The following is a 19,414-nucleotide window of genomic DNA, read 5'->3' as shown; positions in this document are numbered from 1 at the left end:
ATTATGTGCTCATCCTGGGAGACTCTGGCCCAAAATTTGTGTTTTAGCTTTGAAATGAGATGGAAATAAAAGAAAACCAAAATCACACAGCGCAATTTCCTACTTTACAATCTGAGAATGGTTGCTAACATGAGAAATACATTTCGCTTTTTTGGCATGAGAATCAAGTGTCGGCTGTGGTAGATGTAAAGTCACAAGAAGGTAGAGTGTTCTGAGAGTTAACGCCTTAATTTTGGCCCTCGGAGATAACTCTAGCCCAAGTGGAGGAGCATATCTCTGGCTAGGTAGAAAAGAATTCAGTTATTGTAAAGGGTGAAAGGCTACTTCATCTCACACGAGGATGGTAGTCTTGACCTTGGGAAGTGTGACCCTGACAGCAGGGTGGGAGGCTTATCTGACATTTCATACAATTCCTGACCAGAAGCTTATGTCCACAATCTTGGTAGGGTGGGGGGAAATATATATATATATATATATATATATTTTTTTTTTTCTGTATATTTTACAGAGCACAAGAAATCCTAGTTCACCTGAGATGACATGGGTAGCACAGGTTAAAAATTAAATTCTGGCTGAGTTTTAAACCTAAATGGACTAGGAGAAAATATTCACACTCTAATCCTGATGGTCAATTTGGATGGAAAAATGAGTCCCTGGCAGGGAAGAGCATGGGAAGCTACCTGCCTAGCCCCAGGCTCCACGTACAAGTGTGCAGGTGTGTTTTCGATGTAGTTTCTTACCTTCGGCTGAAATGCTCCTTGCAGTGAACCAAAAGGGCCAGTGGGTGGAATCATAGGGGGGATGCCCGATACAGCAGGAGGGTAAGAATGGAAGAGCTGTGGCCAAAGATGGAGAAGGGGGGAAGACAAGATTTTAGTAGGAGGCAAATGGTATGTTCCAATTCCCTTCCCATAGAAAGACATCAACATTAGCAAGCCAAGTAATCTCAGTTTGATGCTATTAGTCAAGAAGCCACAATGAAATGATCACACAGATGTGCCATGAATGCTTAACTTGAAAAGTTAAAAGTAGTTCAGAATCAATCAGCCAACAAATGATGTCCCAGATGAGGACATCATTAGAAAGGGAGCTTTTCTAATTATTAATTGTTAAATCGGATAGAAGTCCTAAATGGTTGGAGATTTTAATGCACATCAAAAACAGGAGGGGGTGCTGAGCCAAATAAGATGCCCAGAAAATTACAAGTTAATTAGAAAAAGAAAAAGAAAAAAAAAAAGGAAGAAAAAAGAAGCAAGTCTTTATGGATTCCAGGATTTTAAACCATTAAAACTCAATTTGTATTTTATATATTTAATAGTTTTGAGAAAATGAGAAAATATTCACAATCCTTGCTTCATTAGGTTGTTCTGGTGTAAGTGGCAGTTCCAGAGGACAACTTAATTGTCTAAAATGATAACAAATATTTGTGGAAGGGGAAAATAAAATGACTCAGAGTATACTTTCCACAGAGCCACCCATTTTTCTATAACATGGATAAGCTCACTGAAGGCTATTCAAGCCAATCCCTTGACATGTCAGTCTGACCACTCAGTGGGGAGGGAGAAGAATGATTCTGAATTAAAAATACAAATTTTCTTGAATTAATAGTTTACAGAGGACACAATGGAGGAGAGAAATATACAGCAGTACTGAAGACCAATGGAGACACATCTTTTCCTCCTCTTAAAAATTTACAGTTTCGGAGATTTTATCACTCTGGTTCCATTTACTTTGAAAAAACCACCAGACAGATGTTTTAGTGACGTCCCACCCTTATGGTTGCACAATATGTCAAAAATACAATAATAATTCAAGCTTTTCCTAATAATGCATTTATGTGAGCTATTTCTAGGTAATGGCTGAAATCCACATTTCACAATCCTGTTTTCAGAGCACGTACTTTTTCTGTTGGTCTTTATTTCATTTTGCTCCCTTCAATGATGCAGCAAAGTTTTTCAGACTAATTGATATTGAACTAAATCCACTTAAACAGTGACTGCAAACCAAGTGCCCTCATTTAAACTAATTTTAAGTCTAAAATTGTGTTTTAGATACTTGAGTGCATTGTATCTTAATTCCCCTTATAACATCCCAATCCCCAAAGCAGGGGAGACTAAGTACTTTATATATTATCCACTATAACTAATAATATGAAATAACTCTCCCCCAGTACACTGTATGAAGCAGGGTAATTAAATACATCACACTAAAATGCACTCAAATTCCTATTACTCTGCCTCCAGGTGGGTATTTTTTCCTTTCATGTTTTCAATTAAAACATTGGGTGTTCTCACCATTTTCCTTTTGCTCTAGTCCATTACTGACCCTCTTCGAATATAGCTGACTATTCCACCTCTTGACTAAAAATCGGAATTACCTAAGTAATAAAACATGAACCTTCCAAAAATTCAGGCTTGCAGACTTATTCTTCATCTTAAATCTAGGATTCTCTGTGGAATATGTATATGAGAAGACACTGCATGAGGTCCCCAGGAAGTAAACTGAACTGCCAGTAGAGAAGCTAAACTTTCTCTGAGAATGACTTTGTTAGCTGGTCCTTAATTTAACTTAGCAAGTACAGACAAAGGGCAGAAATCCGGTGATTATTAAGGGTGGTACCATTCATGAAACCCATGCAAAGAGAAAACCCACAGCTCTACTGCATTTTGCATGTCCATTTGAAAAATGCTTTTGTGTCACAGTTCTGAGCAGGAACAGTGCTGAAGAACTTGGGGGCCCAGGTGCTCAGATACACCTTCCTCATCCCTTTCTGAAGAGGCTCTCCTCAGGCCATTTCTGAATGTCTCTCCGTAAGTAATTCTTAATTGATTTCTAATATTGTCTAGTCCTGACTTCTCAGCTAACTTCTCAGCTTAGGACTAACACAGTGTCTAACTATCTAGTTCAAAGCATGAATGAATTCACAGGCTTGGCTGATCTATTAAGTAGCATTTCTATTTGAACAGTAAGGTAACACTATCCAAAAATCAAAGCAAGAATAGTTTAATACGGTGAATCAACATGGCTACAAGCAGTTATTAAACTTCCTTCTTTCTGGTTTCATTTAAAAAATATAAATAAACCATTGAGCACAGAAAACTTGCAAAATTTCAGGTAAAAATGATGCAGTATACACTCCATAATCAAAATATCATGGTAAGATATTCAAGGTTTTTGTTATAAAAGAAGCCCACGTCTTGTAATTAACTGAACATATAACTTAGGTTGTTGCCAATTGAAGTTCCAGAACATACTCTTAAAATTGCATGAAACAATTTTTTTTAAAAAGTTGTTTTTTAAATAAAGAAGAGTCAGTTTAAAGAGAAAAAAAATAATGCATTTCAATTTTAAGATCTTCTTTTATTTAAATAATATTTTTAGTCGCAGTTGTAACGAGCTCAGGAGAACAATACCAGCTGTGTGTAAGAGGGATCAACAGTCGGTCTAGAAGAAATGAAAATTTGCTGTTTGAAGTCATGAGTCATAAAGATAAGGTACTTTCCTTGGAGGAAATAATTGAAGATGAATTCCAGGAATTCTGTGTTAAGGACATTTCGACCGAAGACTGAAATCTGTGATTTCAGACTCTCCTGAAACTCTAAGGGTTTAACTGCGGGCGCCCCACTTTGCAGGACAGAGGCCTGGCTGCCAGTGAAGTCCACCTTCGCTTTAAAGTGTTAGGAATGCTTATGACTTTTTGATTCAGAAGATGATACTGCATCTTTACCAAAAGCAAACGTCACAAAAAGCAAGCATCCAAAGTGACGAGGAGCAATGGGAATTCTTGCAAAGATGATTAAGGAAGGCTGCTAGTCATTTACTGATCTGTGGTGAGAGCACAAAAATGGAAAAGCAGTTACATTAAATGGGTAGCATGGTAACAAGACTCACACTGTGCCGGTAGAATGGGTCAACTTTTGTTGGGTATTTGTCAAACTGTAAAGGGATCAAAGCAAAAGCTAGTTACTTAAAGAATCTACATTTCTGTTCACTGCTTCAGTGGAGGTAGCCTGAAGCAAGCTTCTCTGCCGTTAGGGCTGTCATCAGCCTCTGTAACCTCACTGTATATGAAACCATTCTGAGCTCGAGTCACTCTGACAAGAAATCAACAGGAATGCAAAATCAAAGTGAAAACCCATTCAGTGCATTTAGGTTGTGGCCACACAAGAGCAGCTTTCTTTCTAGGCTATATTTAGAGATTGGCGCGCACCAAACATCTGAACTGGAGAGAAGAGGCAATTGTTCAGATAAATCTGAGAGAAGTGAGCGCTGGATTTGATTTATCCAGAGAATTCCCTCCGTTTTCATCTTCACTTTGGCAGAACTGTACATTCAGCTGTTTTCTGAAATGTATTACCCCCAAATACAAGGCAATTTGGGCTAGGTCTTAGAACCTTTCTTTTGAGCAGAAAAGAGAAAATACCATTATTTCTTCTAAGTAATGTCATCATTCTGGGCTGTAACTCCCCTCAGTTAGATTTAACTTATTTTGTGAAACAGCTCACTCAGACTGGTATAAGCTCCTTCTCTAAATAACTGTTGAGAAGTACGGTTCATCCAGAAAATAGATACAGGATTTATCATAGGAAAAAATTTTTGGTCCCAAGGCCTTACCTCTAATATTCTCCTAAATAAAATTTATAAAATAAACTTTGAAATATATATTTAAAAAAATTAAGTTGAACAAAATGGGGGAGAGGGAGGGAGGAGAGGATGCAAAGTTTGGTGAATCATGGAATTCAAATCTATCCTCACAATGCCTATATTAATTGCCTTAAGATCAAGTATTTCCTAAAATATTAAAAATTAAATAAGTAAAACACTCTAATAGTCACTGTTATGGACAGGCATCTATCTCAGAATAGTTAGTATCCTACTATTCCTTACAGCTCCTAAGTTAAAAAACAACCCTAACTGGTCCTCCCGGCATGCGCTAGTCCCCAGGCAAGGCCAAGATCGCGTCACTGCCAGTGGTCCCTCTTACCACAAGGCTGAGTTCGGACCCTGCAGGGCTCATCGTTCCCTGACCACTTGCTGGCAGAGCACAACAGTAGACTGGGGGCGCTGTCTTATGAAACACGGGAAATACAAAACCTCCGTCAAAGCCGGTTTAGGAAACCTTCCGTAAGAGCGGGTACTGGGGGAGGGGTACCCAGGGCCATCCAAGTCTCCTGATGGCTCTCTCCCCATCGGCCCTTCCGGACTTCCCGGGATTCTGTGAGCATTTATTTGCTAGCGCTGAACACTGACAGATACATTTTTATAGCTGGTGGCAACTCCCCAAGATGCTCAAGAAAACAAAGTCACCCTTAAGAAGTTAACTACCGACACTGGATGTGACCGTTTTGAGGGCATCTAGAATAAATTCCACCCACAGTGCTAGAAATAACTGTCTAGAAAAGACGGTTGCTACTTTAGGCCCTGGGTCAGTGCTGCCTGGAGCAGGGCACATCCCCTTCTCTCCAGCAGAGTTGAGCAAGGTCAAGGGAGTCCCCAACAGCTGTTGCTCCCCAGCCAATCTCCTGTGCCCAGACGGCCTGGTCCAACCCCACCGTGCTGCATAAAAAGAGAGTTGCGCTCTACTTATCCTCACATTTCTGCCTGGGGTACGCACCATGGGCGGTGCTGGCGTCGGCATGATGGCGGTGGGCGGCAGGGCGTGGGGGAAGGGCGTGAACGTGTGCTGGTGCGTGTGCTGGTGCGTGTGCTGGTGCTGGTGCTGGTGCTGGTGGAACTCAGTCCGCAGGTAGGGTGGGGGGCCCAGGGAGGCCCCGCGGTCAGCGCTCTGGGAGGCCAAAAAACGTGTGTTCAGTTCCTGTCGCAAGATGTCTTGCTCTGGAAGAGAAGAACAGGGACAGGGTAACACCTTTTCTTGGGACGGTAATTTCTTTCAGAACAGGACATCCAAGTAGCTCACTACGGAGGGCTACGGGCCCAGGGCACGGGCGCTGGGGCTCTCAGGGATGCGGCTGGGCCCTTAGTGGAAAGGGATAGCCGACCAGGCGGTGGATGGTAAGGCCCAGTCACACACTCTGTTCTCTGTCTCGGCTTTCAGGGACAGGCGGTCCATCAGTGGGGTGCACGGACAGAGTCCAGGCCGAACGGCCAGAGGTCAAGTTTCAGCTGTTTTACTGCCAGCTGAGTGACCCTGGGTGTGGGAAATCACCCATCTGTGTCTCAGTTTCCTCATCTATCATACGGGAACAATAACATTGCCTGTGCTATGGATTTGTTTCAAGGGTTAAAGAAATGAACCTATTCAAGTGCTTAAGAGCAGTGACTAGGTGACTAATAAAAGTGAGCTGTCGACACAGCAACATGCCATGACAGAGCCCTCATGCCCTCTTCCAACATAAACCTCTGCTTTACGGCTCTCTGTATCAGTGGTAAAACATGGCCACGACGAACCCAAAGTTGTGCCACTTGGCCTGATTAATACAGGTGAGGAGAAAAGGACCCAATATCCAACACTAGGTGTGTCCTTAAAAAGCTGGGACATATGCTCACAAAAAGTACATCTTCTTTCCCACCCACGGTAGAAGGCCTTAGTCAGCTAACAAGGATGTGACAAGATCCTGGCCTGAAACAGACATGGGATGTGTAGAGCTTTTCTGTCAAGCTAATGGGAGCCCAGGTGACAGGGCCCAGACAATCTGTGCTTTACTGCTCAGAGGATGACCCTGGTCAGAAAAGTCCCTCTGGCAGTGTCCGATTCCAGGACACTGTCATGCCAGGTTGGGATGGGTGTTGGTACATATTTTTGCTGAATCTCAGCCTACAGAGGACTGGAGGAAGATTACAAGAAGACATACAATAAAGCAGAAAATCGTGAGTGGATAACACCTAGCCATCAGGGACAACACAGACAGCAGGCGAGGCCCTCTGGAGAGGAGAGTGGGAACACAAAGAAGCCAGGCCAGCTCGTCCGTCCTACCTGAGTAAGTGCTCCCGGCTGGGTGTCCGGGCACCTGCAGACTCCCTGATGTCAGAGGTGGTGGAGGAGGCAAGGCAGTGGGAGGGGCAAACATATTGGGGTGATGTGAGTGTGCGGGGGGCTGGAGGGTGGGCGTGAAGCTGTGCAGGGGGCTGTGGTTGGGCAGTGACAGGGGGAACGGGGAGGCTGAGGGGTGGTGGGAGACGTGAGGGGGGGCGGGCTGAGTCTTCGCTGGAGTGCTGCTCCTGCTACTGCTGTTGGAATACCAAAAAAAAAAAAAGGAAAGAAATGAAAAACAAAAGAGGTAAGCCATTTATTTTCTTAAAAAAAAAAACCCCTATGTCCCTGCCCAAAGCCATTCAACACCTTTTCTCTTGCTCCTTCCTCTTCCCAGACCCTCCCCTGTGCGCACAGAGCCTCTGCTGAAATCGCAGCTCTTCTAAACTGCCCCCACAACTGCGGACACAGCAGAATAGGAGCTGCTGCCCCAAGCCGCCGCCATGTCCAGACAGCTGCCCCCTCCCATCCTGCACCAGCCACACCTGCGATAGGGCAACGTCAGTGGAAAGGAATAAGTGCGGTGAGCTGCTCCCTCTTCTGTGAAGAAGCACAGGGAAGGGGGAGCCAGGGGGTCAGGTGCCCCGTCACCCCTATGGTCTGGAGGCCACAGACATGGCCTCAGGGGTAGAAGATGGGCCTGGCCCCTGCCAAGGCAGCTTCCTTCCCCTGTTGCAGACAGGAGAGAGCAAGGCTCTTGACCGCCACGGTCACCCGTCACAGTCACAAGGAAAACACTATCAAAGCCACCAAGCGCGGGGGCTTAGAATGACAACCCCCGGGACCAGCCGGGGTGGGCAACACTGGGCCCTGCACCCTGGGGTGCCTCTTCCCCTTTTCTTTGCAGGTTTCCTTATGCTGCTTTGTAAACTCTCCTTTGTACTCCGGCAAAGACAAGACGGAAGAGTGCCTGGATCTCCAGGGAGGAACACCTCTCTCTCCCTAAACCTGGCGTGTTTCTTCTCTACCTCTGTGACCCACCCGGAGGAAGGAAATCACAGTGGAAATTCCTCAAACCAGATTACGCCTTGGTCTCCATCTTCCCACCCGTGGAGTTGCAGGGAGATGTGATGGGGGGGGGGGGTGGCAAAGAGCTTTCCTTCTAAGACTCTCAACATTCCACCATCTCACTGGCTTTCTGTTCCCTGCCTCTGACCGGGGAACTGGCGGGGCTCCCGGGCACAGAGCCCTCAACTCAACTCTCCCTTCCTTGAACCTTCTTCTCCTTCCCGCCTTCACTCTCTCAGGAGCCTCCGTAGATATTTAGCTCTTGACAACGTCCTCACCACCCATACTCCATCCAAGCATCCCGTCCTGCTCCCAAGAGACCCTGTCCCACCGGCCTCTCAGGCCCCGTCCCTGTCTTGCGTCCCCGCCTCGCTGAGAACACTGCGATCAAGCTTCCAACAGGAAACCGCAGTCCCCGCGGCCCCGCTCCCACCGCCAGCTGCCCGTCCCACAGAAGATGACCAAAGCCGGGCAGGCGGCTCACCTGAGGCTGTTGAGGCTCAGGCTGCTGCTGTTGTAGGCGGACAGCGGCTGGGGGAGGCTCTGGGCGGAGGGGTGGGCCGGCGCGGGCGGGAGGGCCTGGGGCGGCAGCGGCCCCGGGGACTGCGGCCGGGGCGGCCGGGGCGCCGGCGGTGGTGGCGGCGGCGCGGGCTGCAGCGGGGCCTCCGGGGGCGCGGGCGGAGGCTGGGCGCCGGGGCGCGGGGGGGGCGGCGGCGGGGGCTCGGCGCGCGGCCCTGAGGCGGGGTCCGGAGAAGGCGCTCGGGGCGGGGGCTCCGCCTGGGGCTGGGGCGGCGGGACCTGAGGGCGGGGGTCCTTCAGCACCACGGGCTCAAAGATGGGCTCTTTGCCGCAGTCCTGGCTCTTCTCCTGGCTCCTCTCTAGACCCGAAATCTTGGGGACAATGGGCCCCGCATCGCGGCCGTCGTGTTGGGGTAGCGCGCCGACACCGAGCTCCGGATCTGTGCGGGGCGAGCAGAGAGAAAAGCACAGGCAGGTGCGTGAGTGGAAGCCAACGCCGGGCCCGGGTCATCTGTGCCCACTGGGCCGTCCCCGGTGCTGTCCTGTCTTTACCGCTGGGAGCAGCCGTGTCCCTGGGGGAGAAAGGCCCACCAGCCAGAGAAGGCTGCCTTCCAGGAAGCGGCTGAAGCCACCAGACTCTGCAAACGAATGTTTTCCTTAACCTTGACAAAGCCTTTTGTGCGGCAAAATTCAGAAACAAGCGCCAACAAGTTGATTCTCCTTTTAAAACAAATATACTTCTTGACTACAACACAGAGGAGAAGTGTTTGCAGTAGCACACGAAGCAGAAGTTATTTAGCCCCACAGATGTCTCTTATCGGCCTGGCCTCCTTCCCCCTTTCCATTCGGACTGATGGAACCCGCCTGACATCTGGAGAAATAATTTTCTGTTTAGCAAGCGCGAAACTTCCGGTCACACGTCAGGCCCCCTACTGCCGAGGCCTTCTCCTCCTACCGATGATCCCAGGGTTTGAGATCGAAGGTGCAAACATGAATTTAGACCAATTTACTGTCAACTACACATGCTTGAGTTCTTAAAGGATTCCCTCTGGACCACTGGAGGAGTCCTTAGCCAAGTGAGGACAAGGGGTGTGATGCTGGACTTGAGACCAAGCCTAGATGTGAAATGTAAGTCAAATTCTACAGTCACTAATGAAATGTAGACAACAGATGCTCCTATATGAATTTAAAAGATATGCTTCCCTCCAAAGGTCAAAAGATCCATGCCACATCTAGTATAGGGGTTACCTGATTACCCCGTAAGTCAAACTCCATACAATCCTCTAACAGAATAATGAAAGACAAATATGGCATTAAATACAAAGAGGTGGACCGATTTATGAGTAAGTACTTTTGTATACATCGCACGGAAAAAATTACCTTTCCTGCATTTTTGCGCTGAAAAAAAAATCCATCCTTTTATTATTACACAGCTTAGAAACTGGAAGAGAATAGATCACAATATTCTCTGAAATGAGGGTGGTGTTTCAGGGTATTCCTAAATGAACTACTTTGGGCATGAACTTTCTCTTCTAATCTCACTGTTACCAAGTATGAAAAATACATGGTATTCTCACTGGTCCTATTAATTTCTGTTGATGTCCTCTTGCGTGTACACACGTCATTTTTTCTTCCCTGGAATTTGCATCAAAGCAACCCATTATTTTCGTGTTCTTTTGGTAAAACAGATCAAATCTGTAATATGCACAAAAGCAGAAACAAATGGTGGGTTTATAAGCAAACCACGTTTTTAGTTAATATGAACTCGGCTGTCCTCAAGTCTCACAGACAGTGTGGAACAATTACACAAACAGGATGCCAAGAAAGCCCCCTCTTCACATGGCTCAGGTATGAAAGGATAAAGCATCCGATGCATCTGGTGAAAAGCAACTCTAGACTTCTGACATCCTACTCACATACATTTCTCTCCACTGCTGTCTTCAGGACCTTGCGGAAGATCTTTGCTATGATAAGCTGACATTTTATGAATTTCCAAAACCTGAGGGCTGAGAGAACAACAAGATTCCTGATGCGGACCCAGACCCCCTTCAGCCACAAGAAGAACTCCTACAACACAAAGGAAGACCCTTTATCTGCAGACACCCAGCTCGAGGGATCCTGGCTGTGCTCCTTTTTCATTTTTTTCTATCATTTTCACAAGATTTTCCATAGCAAGCAATTCTATGAGCTCTGAAAACCACAGGCTTCACACAATGCAGGCTGGTTGGTTAGGTCTGGGGCAGAAAGCACTAACACCCCGGAAATCCTAACAGCACAAAAAAAGAAGGCACAGTACAGGCTTGGGCTCGCTTCCCAAGGCTCCGTAAAGGCAGAGTTGGTGCTCATGTTTCCTCTGCTGTCCCACCGTCTCAGGACCAACCCAAACCCAGCTAGAGTCAGAGGAGTGGTGCTGAGACTGTGGCGGTGTTGCCATCCCTGACGATCAACAAGGTACACCGGCAAGACCAAAACCTCTCTAGCGAACCCTACAAATTTGTAGGGAACCATTGGCTTGGGAAACCGAGAATCACAGAATTTTGGAGGAAGACCAGAATCTGGGAGACCATCCCAGCACTTCTCAAACTTTAACGTGGTGCATATGAAAGCCCCGAAGATCAGATTCAAATGCAGATTTGGATTCAGCAGCTTTGGGGGTGAGCGGGGCTCCAGAGTCTACCATTCTGAGAATTTCCCAGGTGATGCTGATGCTTAGACCGTTCTGTGAGTAGCAAGCAAGCATGTTATCCAAACCTCTTTGACTAGATTAAGCCCAGAGAAGTTAAGGAACTTGCTTGCTGTTGAATAAACCAGACAGCAGAGTTCTAGTGCTAACTCTGCCACCACTAAGTGACTTTTCTATGATTTACACAATGCTGCCCCCAACACAAAACAGGTAATGATAAATCCAGGATTCAGTTAAAATATTTAAGTACAATCAGTGCAAAGGGTTAGGAAAGCTACAAACTGTCGCTGAAACACGGCCTTTCAGCTCAATCTGAAAGCTATTGTCAATCCATCAACACTGGTGCCCCAACCTATTGACCGACAGGTTGGAAGGCTGGTAAGAACTTTGGGGCTGAAACAGTTTTACGACCCCCCTTTTGCACGGGTCTCGTGAGGCACAGACTAGGCATCATGCATTTTTGTGGCTAATTGGCAATGCATTTCCTGTTCAATTATTCAATAAATGCGTCTTCCCAGTTAAGCTCCTCCGTCCTGACAGTCCACTTGTCTTACTGAGCTTCTCCAAAATTGGCAAGAACACATTAAAAAAAAAATTTTTTTTGTATTGCTCAGTGTGCTCTGAATTTGCCAAAAGATGAAATGTGCTGAGGCGAAAGAAATAAGAACGTGCAAATTGACTAGTCTTTTATTTAGAAGCTTTTTTCATTACATTTTGGGGTTTTAAAATTTCTCTTTTGTGTTTATAAAAATAACATCATGCTTATAAATAAAAGATATGCAAATCTGAATTACACTATACAGTAAAAAGGCTGAATGTACTGCATGTAAATTATATCTCAAGAAACTTGACTCAAACACAATACTTAAAAAAAAAAATCGTAAGGGTAGATTAGGAAAAATGTGCTTGATTTTACTTCAAATTGGATACAAGTTCCCTGGGGAAAATGGACTCTCTTTTACTTTACTAGCTGAATATAAACCCTATAACCTCTGTGGAGGGCAATGTGGCAACATTTAGCCAAAAAACTAATGGAGTTCCCTTGACCTGATGAGTAAGAATTTGGTCTATAAACACAGTGGAACAACATCATGATTTGAATCGCCCGTTTGGAAACAACTCAAATGTAATCATTAGGGTTCTGGTTACAAATGTATTTGGTACATCCATGCAGTGGAAAAGACTGCAGCTGTACCAGTGGATGAGGAGCTCTATATGTACAATGTAGAGCATATGCTAGCTTTTATAAAAAATGGAAGAAAATGTATTAATTTTTACTTTATATATAAAGCAGCTCTGGAAGAATACCCAAGAAACCAATAGCAGTGAGTTACCTGTTTGGGGGCTTGAGGAGGAGTGAGAACTGGAGAGACAGAGAACTGGGGGAGGGGGAGATATTTTACTGTCTACATACATGCATATTTAAATTTTTGAATCCTGTGATCATGTTACCTATTAAAAATTTTAAAACTGGTCTTATATTTAAAAACAGTCTGAACAAGGGGGAAAAAAAGCAAAGCAAACAAAACTGGGAATTTGAATAGTGGTATGACTAACAGGCACGGAGAGTATATTTTATATGAAATAAGAAAATAGAATGCACACGTTTATACTAATAACTTTTAAAATAAAATGGATTTTATGAAAAATATAAATTACTAAAACTGACTTAAAGAAACAAACAAACCCAATCATAAAAGTAAACTGAAAAATGACTCCATATGAACACCCCCTCAACCAAAAAAAGGTACCAGGTGCATTTCGTGTTATAGACAATGTGGACTAAACCTATAGGAAGCAAACGATTCCTGTCATTTAAATTGAAGACCAACAGCAAACCTACAACCAAAGGAAGAGGCAAAACTATTGTTTACAAAAAATATAATTATCTCTCTGGAAAAGATAGCTGAAAAAACCAGCTGAAAAAATATGAGAACTAATAAGAGAGGTCAGTAAGGTATCCAAATAAAGAAAAGCCACAAACATCAGTCGCTTTCCTACACAGCAGCAATAGTGAAGAGAAAATAAAAAAAGAATACCCTTTACAATAACCAAAATCATGTAACACTTGGGAACGAACCTAACAAGAAAATTATAGGGCCTATAAACTTTCAGAAACATACCCCCCCAAATGCTTTGAGAATCTATGTTCTAGGGTGTTTTATGATTCAAAAAATAAATATAAAGAAGTAAATAAATAAATAAATAAATGGGGCGGGGTGGGGAGAGAAAGAGAGAGAAGTTAAAGGTTAAGCCATGGAAGAGGTAGCTCTTAAAGAAGACCACCCCTTGGGGGAGTTTTCAAAGTTTGTTGGAGTATGTCTGGCTGTCACAATGACTGGAGGGTATTTAGTGGCTCTCAGGGAGATTAGATGTACCATGATATGAAGGTAAACCACACACAGTATCTTGGTTCTTCACGTTCTAAAGTCCCACTGAACATTTGTGCAGCTGAAAAACCTAGAACCTGTTTTTGCAAAGAAAAGACAAAATAATTTTCCACATGGCTTTAATACACACTGGTTTTCTAAGAATGCAACTATTGTATGTTGTCGCATCTGCTGTGTTATGTCTTGTTGTTGAGTTGTTCATCACTTGGGAAAATCATGACATCAATGGTAATAAGGCTGATCCTGGTATGTGAATTACCACGACAGCCATGCTTCTATGTACAGATTCAAGCATCTGACCTTTCGTTGTCTTCTAATGCAAACAGGCATCTATGTACTTAAAACATATTATGTTATTATAAACTACCTTCTATTTGTTTTTCCTTTACGTTTCATTAAAGGCTTCGTATACTTAAAAATTATGTGTGCAGATAAGCATATCAACCATACATTTCACTCCAGAAATTAAAAACTAAGAGTGTGCTATAGGTACTTCCCTGGTGGTGCGTGCAGTGGTTGGGAATCCGCCTGCCAATGCAGGGGACACGGGTTCAGTCCCTGGTCTGGGAAGATCCCACATGCTGCAGAGCAACTAAACCCGTGTGCCACAACTATTGAGCCTGTGCTCTAGAGCCTGTGGGCCACAACTACTGGAGCCCGTGCTCCGCAACAAGAGAAGCCACTGCAATGAGAAGCCTGTGCACCCCAACGAAGAGTAGCCCCCACTCATCACAGCTAGAGAAGGATGCGTGCAGCAACGAAGACCCAATGCAGCCAAAGGAAAAAAAAAAGCGTGCTATAAAATAGTTCTTACATTACACAAAGAGGGCGCTGGGTGTGGTGGGATTGAGATTTGATGCATTATGCCCCTGTGATGGACTGCTCTGTTTCTAGAAGTCCAATAACTTACTGCAAAAATGCAATAACTATCTGAAAGGGTTGTTGTGGAAACTAAAAAGTCATGTTAAGTGCTTTCTACAATGTATAGCGCAAAATAAGTAAGTGATCCGTGTTCCCAAAACTACTGTAGAAAGATTTAATTTCATGGAAAATATTTCATGACAAAATTACTATTAAGTAAAATAAAGTGCACTATTATCAATATGGTTTCAATACTTAAAATTATCTCTATAAATGCATACATATATGTACAAAAAAAGAGATCAGAAAGATATGCATCAAAATGTTAACTGTTACCTTGAAGAAACAAGAAAAATAAACTCATATCAAGGGGAAAAAATGTTAACTGCAATCCCATCAGCCAGAAACAAACATTGATTCAAATTTTTTAATTTGTGCTTTTTTAAACTTTCCAGATTTTCTATAGTGAATATGTATTATTATTATAAAAGAAAAGAAAGGGATTATATTTTTAAAGAGTTCCTTCGTGGAAAATACATCTCCACCATCTCAGGAAGTCAACCAGGAAAGTGACTGTTCAAGTCTCTTGAAACTGCCTTACCTACTGGATGGAGTTTTTAGAAAAGCTCTTCACCCAGAGGACAGATAAGTACTTTTCTCTCAGAAATGAGGAGAGGATATGGTATGCATTAGCCTTCCATCAACTCCTCAATGTTTCTAACTGGTTCTAACTGGTGTACTTGAACAGAAAGGAAATGGTGAACAGTTGATGACAGAGAAGGAACGGTGGGGGGGGGGGGCAGGAGACAAACTCTCCTAAGGCACGTTTCGGTGCTTCTGGTCTTTACACTCGATTAGAAAGCCCTAAGAGGGTTTACCCACTATAAGGTCATTATTGTAGAAAATAGGAACGAGCCTGAAAGGCATCACGAAAACCTTGTGGGGCACTGGCCATTAGGCAATGTATCTACCCATCCATCCATCCATCCATCTGTATCTGAATGTTTGGACAGGCCCTATTTTTACATTATTCTATCTTCTAGCTAGCTTTTCTACTTATTTGTCCCCATGGAAGAGCCACAGAAATCTCACCACATAGAAAGAATGAAGATTGTAGCAAAATAAGAAAAAGAACCCAAATTTTAAATCGAAAAGTGGGAACATTAATAAATCTTGAAATGTTCAACACCAAACAGCCCAGAAATATAGGGAAGCATCAGATTTCTATGAATCTACATGCAATTATTTCAAGCTACCAGCAATATCCATTCCTTAAACACACTTTCTGTTGTCTATTCTGTGACCTCAGACAAAATCTCCTTTTTAGCAAAGGCTGCATGTTTTGTATATACTTACTAAAATGAAAACCACACTGTTGAATTCATTTACCAATACTCTGAACTCTCCCCGTGTTTTAGGTGCCATCTCTAAAACTCTACACGCCAATGGTGTTTGACCGAAAACAATCTACCTTCTCTAGCCTACACTTCTCTTTATTTTTCTCTTCTCCCTCTTTTCTTCAAATCATTAAACAGAGACCAGTTTGTTCCATCAGCAGATTCAATTACGTGAACGAATGGAGGGATGACATTCAGTCTTGCAGCTCTTCCTTCGCGGTCACTGAAACTGTACAAATAAATTGAGGAAAGCCCACTGTTTGTTCAAGGCAAATTAATTTTCAAACACTGCAAGAGTGGGCAATCAGGGGAATGATGGGTGCTTGGCAGGGCTCAAAGAGATTCCATTTTGGGCTTGTCATTTTGTGTAAACATTAATTACCATCTGGGAGGCTAAGCTCTGGGCTGAAGTCTGCATCGCAAACCTCTGAGGGCCTCCAGGGCTCCTAGTAAAAGCAGAATCCTAAATAGGAAAGAATAGCCATTGCATCTGCCAAAACACCAGCAGCCCACGGGGAAAGCTCTGTGGAGCCCAACAGATTAGAGGCTGCTGTTCTTAGAGGCTAGTTTGGATAGCATTGAGTTTACCAGATTAACCTAGGACAGGGGTTAATCTGACGGGGGTTAAAGAAAAATCAACAGACTGCAGTTGAGCGTACTTAGATCTGATTCAAGTTTATTCCTAGTAACCCTCACACCAACAAGCATCCATCCTGAAGAGGATGTCCACGTTCCTGATGCCTTACGACCGAAGACTCTGCCTTCCAGGGGAGTATCAATCTTGGCTGTTCAGACTAGAGCCCACAGCAATGGCTTCCGCCTACAGCACAAGGCACCCTTACAGGTCAACCTGGGCTTGCAAACATTTTATTTCTTTTGTAGCCTCTGGCACATAAGAGCAATGAAGGACTGTGTTGATGAAGGGCCAAAATCAGGACGAGAGAAAGAGGCTGTGATCTACTGGGGGTGGAGACGGGGGCATTACAGTCTTTAAAAAACCCAGGAATGTCAAGGTCGTACACAATTCGCCTCATGTTTTCATTTCATACAAGGTGAAACGAATCACTTCATATGCCCAGCACTGTGCTAGGTCCTGAGGATACAAACATTAATGAGAAACAGCCCCTGCCTTCCAGGAGCTGGCGGTTGAGGACGCAGAACAGAGAGGAAAAACACATGAACCAGTAGTCTGGAAACCTGTGGCCTTCAACTTCAGTGTTTGTTATTTGCCAGGTTCACAGAGAAGCTCAGAGTTATCCACGGTAAAGCACTTTATCTGTAACACTTCCTGCTGCACTGGCTCCAAGGATCAGTCTTAGGCTCAAATCAAGTGAACTGTGTTCTGGGCTATGTAGAGACCTAACCAGGTATGAAGGCTGAAATCTCCAATCACTTCCCAGAACACTGCAAAAACTCCAAACGCCAGTTTCGGAGAAAGTCCAGGCTTTCGTGTTTTGGCCTCAAAGACACACTCCCATTATCTTTGCTTGCGTCCTCCTGCCAGCCTCAATGCTCACCAGCAGGCCTCTCCGGCCAAGATCCCCTCCTGTCTGGTTTCCCTCGCCAGCGCCTCTCTGCCTCTGTCCCCAACCCCTGCCATGGGTCTCAGCTTCCCCGCCTGTGCTCATCAGCCTCGTCTGTTGACCAAGTGCCCACGTGACACTGTGGACTCTGCGTGTGCTCACCCCAAGCACGATTACTCTTAAAACCAGGGTGCACTCAACACCTGACACGACGCTTCTGTGTCTGTACATCAGTACAGGGGTCCCAACAAGGAAAGGTTCTAAAAGGATTTTCAACCAAACATGTTCGCTCCTGAGCGAGGCCGATGCTGCAGTAAAAGCCACAGGACACATTCCTTACACTCGAAGACAACAAGAAGACAGACCCTTTGCTTACTCTGGAAATTTTCCAAGAGGTGGGATCAAGGCACTGACAATGAATTATACCTTTAGATGTTTGGTTAAAAAAAAAGTCTTCCTAGTATCTAATCATCCTGCCTTTCACATTAAGAACAATCAAGTGAGGATATGGGGGAGAAAAAAAGAATGTCATCTTCCTAAAGGCAGCCCTCCTTCCTGTATTTTCCTTACTAAGTACAAATGAGGACTCAAAAGCTGTCAAGCTCATAGAGGCTCACAGATCTATTTATAGATCTGCCGCCTTTCCTGCTGTACTGCTGTCCATTGCTAACTTCGAATATCATCAGCTCAGGGTTTCACGTCTGTAGCCAGAAGGGGCAATAATTGTGAGGGTCACCTGCCCTTGGTCACCTTCTGAAGCAAACAATTCTTTGGTGTAATGTGTCCTTGCCATTTTGTCTCTTAACGGAATAAGCAATTTTTCTGGGATCTGTGCATGTCTGTTGTATCAATACTTTTACGATATCTTGGGGGCTATAGAATGAGGCATCTAGCTAATAATGTTCACCCTTTGAAAGCTTAGTGCACCCATTAAAGTTGGCAAGTGACTGGCTCTAGGTTAAACCCGATTTTCAACACTTTGTACTTTACCAGAGATTGTTTTCTCAAAGACAAAGGTAAAAGCCGCCAGCACCAAAGACCTACTGAAATACGATCAGTCACCCTACCCTCCTGCTTTGTATGCTCTGATTGTGTGTCATCTGATGTCAGGCACAGATTAGACAATCACTGAGACCGTTTAGTGAAGAGGCTGGGTGGGGTCCGCGATGCTGGCAGGTAGGAATTTCCAGCTAGTCTATGCCAGGCTTTTCCTTGGCTCCCTGGTCCTCTACACAAATCCTCCCCACCCCCAAGTTTCTTCCTCACCTCTGCATGCAGGGTTGGGGTGCGCGGTGTGCAGCCGAGGTAAGGCTGCCCTAGTTTCCGGTCAACACTGCTGCAGAGCCTGCGAGAACACACAAGCTTCATCCCTCTAAAATGAGGGAGTCACCTGCATTACACGACAGCCCTGTATGGATTTCCGCAAAGTTACCCTCCTGTCAGCGTCCGGGCGTCAAAAGGAACGTCTCAAGTTACTCTAGTAGGAAGGAGTGAGGCAAATCTTTGTCATTTCTCACATTGGCAACTCAGTCTTTCTGTTGTGGAGGGAAGGGAAGAAAGAAGAAAGAATCACAGACACCAAAGCACGTGGACCACTTGGCCCCGCCTCTCCCTGTGCCGAGAGAGCTGCGGGGGGTGCCGGGGGGTGGGGGTTAGTACCCAGGAGGGACATCAGCGACCTCAGTCATTTTTCTACCAGTTCACACAGCTGTCACTTGGTGACTAGTAGAGCATCACCAAAAATCCTAAAAGCAGTGTTTCCCCAGAGAGTGGTTGGAAAACTCCAAGAACCACTCTTGTCCTGATCTCAAAGGTTGCCCTTGAGAAGTGGGCTTTGCCTCGGACAATGTCTCGCATCTTTTGGCAATGAACGCGCTGCCAGCATCCAGACATGCCTGTCTGTACTCCTGAGGACGGAGCACAAAATTCCTTCCGAGTCTGTTCAAACAACCTGCTATGAGCCATGGGGCCTGGGTGCTGCGCAGCCTGCAATCTGTCTGACTAGCTTATGTGTGAGCACCACAGAGGCTGCTACAATGAAT

General features: G+C 44.7%; 1 protein-coding gene across 4 annotated transcripts in view; it reads right to left on the bottom strand.

Annotated features, from left to right (window-relative positions):
- Positions 1-19,414, bottom strand: part of AUTS2 (activator of transcription and developmental regulator AUTS2) — a 1,141,238-nt gene that overhangs the window by 19,934 nt on the left and 1,101,890 nt on the right. For 2 of the 4 annotated variants that reach the window (XM_081255239.1, XM_081255241.1), the window contains 5 exons: positions 8,484-8,958; positions 6,935-7,188; positions 5,594-5,835; positions 3,892-3,936; positions 741-836 (listed from right to left, as the gene is read on the bottom strand). In XM_081255239.1, the coding sequence (XP_081111365.1) occupies positions 741-836; positions 3,892-3,936; positions 5,594-5,835; positions 6,935-7,188; positions 8,484-8,958 (1,112 nt within the window). The remainder of the gene's footprint in view (positions 1-740; positions 837-3,891; positions 3,937-5,593; positions 5,836-6,934; positions 7,189-8,483; positions 8,959-19,414) is intronic. The other 2 variants (XM_081255240.1, XM_081255242.1) reach the window with 2 other exon arrangements.

This window comes from Mesoplodon bidens, assembly GCF_964165515.1.
Source record: "Mesoplodon bidens genome assembly, chromosome: 15".
Taxonomy (NCBI): domain Eukaryota; kingdom Metazoa; phylum Chordata; class Mammalia; order Artiodactyla; family Ziphiidae; genus Mesoplodon; species Mesoplodon bidens.
This window is presented reverse-complemented; position numbering and strand designations above follow the sequence as displayed.